Source organism: Colobus angolensis, unplaced genomic scaffold (assembly GCF_000951035.1).
Source record: "Colobus angolensis palliatus isolate OR3802 unplaced genomic scaffold, Cang.pa_1.0 Scaffold155, whole genome shotgun sequence".
In the NCBI taxonomy this organism is placed as follows: Eukaryota; Metazoa; Chordata; class Mammalia; order Primates; family Cercopithecidae; genus Colobus; species Colobus angolensis.
Genome location: NW_012114655.1, coordinates 1,087,900 through 1,095,232, shown reverse-complemented (window position 1 = coordinate 1,095,232; position 7,333 = coordinate 1,087,900). Strand labels below are relative to the sequence as shown.

General features: G+C 37.8%; 1 protein-coding gene across 1 annotated transcript in view; it reads right to left on the bottom strand.

Annotated features, from left to right (window-relative positions):
- Nucleotides 1-3,206: 3,206 nt before the first annotated feature.
- Nucleotides 3,207-7,333, bottom strand: part of TWSG1 (twisted gastrulation BMP signaling modulator 1) — a 68,663-nt gene continuing 64,536 nt past the window's right edge. The window contains exons 3-4 of the mRNA XM_011936605.1: nt 6,228-6,494; nt 3,207-3,454 (exon numbers count right to left, since the gene is read on the bottom strand). Coding sequence (XP_011791995.1) covers nt 3,273-3,454; nt 6,228-6,494 — 449 coding nt within the window. The 3' untranslated portion in view covers nt 3,207-3,272. The remainder of the gene's footprint in view (nt 3,455-6,227; nt 6,495-7,333) is intronic.

Sequence of the window (7,333 nt, the reverse complement as noted above, 5' to 3'; positions counted from 1 at the left end):
TCCTGCTGATTGGTGCATTTTACAGAGCACTGATTAGTGCATTTTACAACCCTCTTGCTAGCTACAGAGCGCTGATTGGTGCATTTCACAGAGCACTGATTGGTGCATTTTACAATCCTCTTGCTAGCTACAGAGCACTGATTGGTGCATTTTACAATCCTCTTGTAAGACAGAAAAGTTCTCCAAGTCCCCACTTGACCCAGGAAGTCCAAGTGGCTTCACCTTTCATCACAACACCCGGATAATTTTTTTATTTTTGTAGAGACGAGGTTTCACCATGTTGCCCAGGCTGGTCTTGGACTCCTGAGCTCAAGTGATTTACCCACCTCAGCCTCCCAAAGTGCCACTGCACCCTGTCCGCTGATCCCTTAAACACTATCTTCTTTAGACAGATATGTCAAATTTATGTCTATGCTGAAGTTATCAAAAAATATGACACACTCATTTCGATTTTTTATTAAAATACTTTTTTGTTTATAGGGACAACCAAAGAAAAATACACAATTTTATATGTTGTAGATCATATAAAACACAATAAACATAAACTCTTGGGAATGCAGAATAGATTTCAAAAATCTTAAAAGAAACTTTCATAAAAATAAACTTTAGAAATGTGGCTTAGATTTACCGCATTTTTTCAGAAAACTTTCTTTTCTCCGTTTGAATGCTACCCTGATTATAAATAATTGTTCAAATATTCTAACGTCTTATCAATTTTGCTTTCTGGAATTTTAGAAATCACATGTCTAAATGAAGACCTCTCTTTTATACCACCCTACATAAACACAGGATAGATTTTATTTAAATTATCATTTGATTTGGTACTATTGTAAACACAGTTTTAGTAATAATTAAATGTTATGGGGGAAAAACTAACAGAAAAACCTGCTAACAAGCACAAGTCTTACTATAAGAAAGGATCTTTTATATATGGCTTTTATGATACCCACTGATTTAAAATCTAGTGCTTTTAAAATCTGGTTATAAGAAAAGTAATAATCTAATTTTTTATTAGAAAAGAAAAGAGAATTTTTACCAAAACTTCAATATAGAAGTTAATGTGCTTAGCATGGTAATAGAGGATCTAACTTTTAACCAGGCTATCAACTTATTGAATATTTACTTTCAATTTGGAAAAAATATTGTTATTCAGAACCTGAGATACATTATAAAACTGGAAATGCAATCTTTTAGGTGAATTCTTTCTTTCAACCCCTCATAAATCTGAAAAAATAAGCCAAATTTGAAGGCAAAAGATCATTATATTTAGGGATCATTTCTAATGACAGAAATCAAGGTAAGAAAAATCAATTAAAACAATGTGGTTTAAGAAAGTATCCTCCTAATGTAGGGGGTGGGAAACAGATATTACATTTTAAAATTTAATAATAAAGACCTGAAAAATGATAAATGCAGTTTTAAAATATTTGTTGTCATCGTTAAGATAACATTAGGCATGTTGCCAACACACACACAAACATCACTCCACTCACAGTAGGAAATGACTGAAAAACAGCAGAGTTGAACTGCAGCAGGAGGCTGCAGATTCCTTTCAGCTTTCTGTGTAAAGTTCAAGGATACCTTCAGCTCTACAGGTGCTCATGAAGAAGGGGAGCTAAATGTTTTCAAGGCACTTTTAAACGAGGCATTCTAGGTAAAAGGAAGAAAAGGAGACCCTAATGTTTTCCTACCAAAAAATACATCCATGAGCTAAATCTCAACTTTTTAAAAAGCTAAAATATCTTGAATATTAATTAGAGTTATTTGAAAGAGCAGAAAAGGTATTAAGACTTTATAATAGTTGATCATAATATTACAAATGATCTTTTAACTAACTGCTATTCAGATCATGAATAACACAAAATGTATCCAAGAGCATTATCTATTTTTATATACTAAAATACGTAGATGTACAAAGAAGTATTCCTAAAAAGTTGCTTATAGTTCAGATATGCACTACAGCAATTAGTAATTTGGTAAAATTAAGAGTCTGTAATATAAACATTTGTGTTTTAGATTCATGCTTAAAGATTGAGATTTTATTACTATGAAGGGCACATAGTATCTTTATTGAAACATTTATTGAAACATTATATAAAATGTTGGCTAAATTCTGTAGCCTATTTGGAGTGAACATCATCTTGAATAGAGATTTTAAAATTTCATAATCTTAACCTCCCACGATATGATTATACTTGTTTAAAAAGACCATTATATCCAGATATAAACTTAACAAATGAAATATTACAAAATATGAACGTAGATGGTTTTAAGTTTGTTTCCCTTTACAACTCCCAGCATTTTCACCCTGCCCTGTTCATACGAGTAAATTCTCTTCAATTCCTGTCCCATCACCCATCTGCTGGAAAACACTGCTTTGTCTTGGCTAAGGCTGCACGAGTTCAGTCTCGCACCAGTTCAGCCTCCCCTTTCAGGGACACCATTTCCCTACCAGGGTACAAGCTGTTTCCTGGTGCTCCAGGTGGAGTCTGATTTGGCATTCATTCCCCATCCCTAGTGCTCTTTAAGCTGGTACCTTAAGCCACAGAAATGCTTTGGCTTGCTAATTATTTACCCTAGCAGTGCATTTAATGCAATTTCATAGGTACACCCTGACAATCTTGGTAAAGATTCTTCATCACTGCCTATGTCAGCACTTTGGGCAGGGGAAATAGAAGAGAATAGGAAACTTTCTCCAAAGCTTTGTCAACACATGTATTATAGAATGGATTCTACTATGTAAGAGTTCTCAATTATAAAATATGGTAAGCATTTACCTTTTAAAACCAACATAAAAGGGAAGAAATTAAGCTTTTTATGATATTTTTATATGCGTTATCAGAGTGGTATATCAAATATCTACTCTATTTATAAAATGGATAAAACAAGGCACAAAGAGGAATGATGTGCAACTATAAAAACTCTGTGCTAAGAGTCGCACATGAAGAAATCCTAACTCACATCAACAGCTTCTGCTAACACTGCAAAAACCTTTTGGAATGCTGAAGGAAAACCACATCAGGCTTCATGCTAAAAACCTCAGATCTTTCAAGAAATTCTCTGTACACCTGCTTCTCATATGACGATACAATCAGTAAGAACAGTTATATAATTAAACACATCACTGGTTATGTCATATTTTAAAAGAAACTTATTCCAAAGTCTTTACAACCTAACTTACCGGGATTCTGATACAACCAACAGACTTACAGAATAACTTTTTATACCTATTCTTTTACTAAGTTGCTTTGGTTTGCATTTGTCTTCCTTCTTTAAAACATGCAGTTCATACATTTGACAGTTTTACTACCATAGTCAATACATTCTGGACCAATGCACTCACAGCAGGCATTATGAAACCAGCGATACTTGGATGCTCCCATGGACTCACAGGATATTTTACACTGATGTATGGACATGCAGTCATCAAAATAAACCACAGTACACATGTGTTCTGAAAAACAAAAATTTAAGATTTCAGGGCAAGAAAAAAGAAAAACAAAAAAAAGCTTTACTACCTAGTTGAATATTAATAGTTATTTATCTTAGTTCTCTTACTGCTGGTCTGTACAGGACAAAGATGAGGTACAGGGAAAAAGATCTTCATTAATTAATTATGTTGAGAAGGAAGTCAGATTCTCCCACTCTATCTGAAGAAGGCAAAGGGCTTCCTTAGCTTCTTTTATTAAATTTCAGGCTTTGATCTAAAGGTTGGTTTATTGGGCTTAAAAACATTTGCTATGTTATACAGCTGTACTTTTAAACTGGGCATTTCCTTTTTTTTTTGAGATGGCGTCTCACTCTGTCGCCCAGGCTGGAGCGCAGTGGTGCGACCTTGGCTCACTGTAGCCTCCACCTCCCAGGTTCAAGTGATTCTCTGCCTCAGCCTCCTGAGTAGCTGGGATTTACAGGCATACACCACCACACCTGGCTAATTTTTATATTTTCAGTAGAGGAATCAGAGAATCCACAGAACTAGGTAGAAAATGATAGATCCATAAGCTAAAAACAGACAACAAATAGATCTGCAAATGCAGGCCAGGCATGGTAGCTCAAGTCTGTAATCCCAACACTTTGGGAGGCCGAGGCAGGTGGATCACCTGAGGCCAGGAGTTTGCCACCAGCCTGACCAACATGGTGAAACCCTGCCTCTACTAAAAACACAAAAAATTAACCAGGCATGATGGCGGGTGCCTGTAATCCCAGCTACTTGGGAGGCTGAGGCAGGAGAATCACTGGAACTTGGGAGGTGGAGGTTGTAGTGAGCCGAGATTGCGCCATTGCACTCCAGCCTGGGCAACAAGAGTGAAACTCTGTCTCAAAAAACAAACAAACAAACTGCAAATGCAGGAGGAGCAGTAGGAAGAGGCTAACTCTATCTGGGGGAAGAGGTGCCCAGGAAAGATGTCACAAAGAAAAAACTTTAGCTGTGTCTTAAAGATAGCTGGAGTTTCCAGGAATTAGCTTCTTGCTAATTGCTTCATAAATTTAAATAATCTTTGAACAAAACTTATGCATTATTATTTAATATCTATTATGTTGATTATTTACATTTTAATAATGGAGAAAATGATTAAAAAAATTATTGCATTCCATATGTTTCTAATGTTTTCCAAAATCTAGCATTTGTTTTCCAAAATCTAGCATTTGTTTTACAAAGTACTTTAACCTAAAAAAGAGTAAGAATTCCTACACTGTCATTTAACAGAAGCTGTTTTGCTTTTACTATTAATGTCCGAAGCTCACACGGTTTTTTGTTTTTTGTTTTTGAGATGGAGTTTTGCTCTAGTTGCCCAGGCTGGAGTGCAATGGCACGATCTCGGCTCACCGCAACCTCCACCTCCCGGGCTCAAGTGATTCTCCTGCCTCGGCCTCCCAAGTAGCTGGGATTACAGGCCTGTGCTACCACGCCCGGCTAATTTTGTATTTCTAGTAGAGATGAGGTTTCTCCATGTTGGTCAGGCTGGTCTTGAACTCCTGACCTCAGGTTATCAGCCCGCCTTGGCCTCTCAAAGTGCTGGGATTATAGGCATGAACCACTGCACCCGGCCCACACTGTTTTATATAAGTAGGAATGTAACAGAGGGCACAAGTAATAGTCAAGTAAGAGTACAAATTATACTATTTATACATAATTCACCTCATATTTTAATAAATAATTCCAATTTTTCATAAGTGCTTTATGCTTCCACAGAAAAATTATATGGTGCCTTTTATCAAAAATATCAAAGATTTTACAAAAGTCACATGCTTTTTACATTCCAAAATTATGATATGCCCTATCTTCACTAATAAATGCTCTTAAATACGCTTCTGTAATTTGTATAAGTTATTTTCTCATTTAATTCCTTTTCTGACCAACAGCACTCATTTGCAGAGAACTGGCTGGGGTTAGTTTATGCCTGGAAATGAGATGTCTAGAATACCAACTTGCTTACAAAGAAATTTAGCTAATGACTTTGGCATAATTTTGGTACGTCTGCTATTATAAAAATCTGACTTCATGGGATACTCTGAATGTTACCTGACAATGCGCAATTTCATATTAGAGAAGCAGCACTGTTGTTATCTGATGAAGAGAATAAAGCCTAAGACAAATAAATACCAGAATTAGGAACAATTATCTATTTTCCAATACAGTACAGCCTCTGCTGCCAGGAGTATGGAGGAATTTTGACAACATGCTGACATGCCTCTTTTGTCTTTTTTTTTGGCGAGACGGAGTCTTGCTCTGCCACCCAGGCTGGAGTGCAGTGGTGCGATCTCGGTTCACAGCAACCTCCGACTCTCAGGTTCAAGCAATTCTCCTGCCTCAGCCTCCCTAGTAGCTCGGACTACAGGCGCCTGCCACCACGGCCGGCTAATTTTTGTATTCTTAGCAGAGACGGGGTTTCACCATGTTGGTCAGGCTGGCCTCGAACTCTTAACCTCGTAAACCACCTGCCTCAGCCTCTCAAAGTGCTGGGATTCCAGGCATGAGCCAGCACACCTGGTCGACATGCCTCTTTATCTACTCAGGGATCGGAGATTTTTTTTTTCTCTTATCCTTCTGGCATGTGCCTCTAGATATGATGGGATCAGGGTTATTGAGTCTAGAACTTATGTGAGATGATACAAATTCAAAACCAAAAAGCTGCTCCAAAAGATGGTCTTATACAAGTTTTACAGATTACATGGACAGACCACATGAGGGGGCGGAATGGAAAAAGTCAACTGTTGGCAGTTACCTTTGTCACTGGAATAAGGCGCGTGAACATTATTGCTGGGAACAGACACATTCTGGTGGTGTGGCTGGTTCACAGTTTCTAAAAATGAAACCAGATTCTCATGATGTGAAAGTTCTTCTGCAACAGGGAAAGAAACGATGTTCCAATTCAACTGAGTATCTCCTTCTGTGAGTGCCCGGAAGAGAGAAGGGATCGGTTCATGCAGCTCCTCCACTGTGCTCTTTGAAGTTGGAGGTGTGTCACTATAATTTCGAGGATTACACATACCTGGGTTGGGGGTAATATAAGATTTTGTTAGTTACTGCCTTGCAATCAGAGCTATAACACATTAAAATTATGTAACTTCTAGGATTACATGTAGATATTTTCCTAGATTTTTTTTTTTTTTGCTGGGTGATCCTAAGTGATGATATCCTACCCCAGCAGCTTCAAGCATACTGAACGCTCAGATCTTGTTTTTAAATTACCTAATAGGAACCAGAGCTCCTTGGAGGAAAGACTGATTTGAAGGCTGGGTCAGGAAAGTACAAAATGAGCCAGGAACACATTTGTGCCAGAAAGTAACGAAGTGCACCATGAATGATGGGGCATGCTGAAGAGACACAGGAGGCCAATTGAAGGGGCTCCTACTGGCTAATAGACAATTTGAACATTAAAATAATAATAAGCTGAGCACACTGGCTCACGCCTATAATCCCAGCACTTAGGAGGCCAAGGTGGGAGGATCACTACAGTCCAGGAGTTTGATATCAGCTTAGGCAACATAGCAAACATCATCTCTACAAAAATTAAAAAATATTAGCTGGGTGTGGTGGCACATGCCTGTAGTCCCAGCTACTTGGGAGGCTGAGGAAGGAGGATTTCTTGAGCCCAGGAGATAAGGCTGCAGTAAGCTATCACTGTACCACTGCACTCTAGCCTGGGCAACCCCATGTCAATCAATCAATCAATCAGTAAAAATGGATTACCATCTTCTAAACAGAACAAGAATCAATGAGCTCTTTCTTTTTTTTTTCCTTTTCTTTTCTTTTTTTTTTTTTTTTGAGATGGAATCTCGCTCTGTCGCCCAGGCTGGAGTGCAGTGGCGGGATCTCAGCTCACTGCAA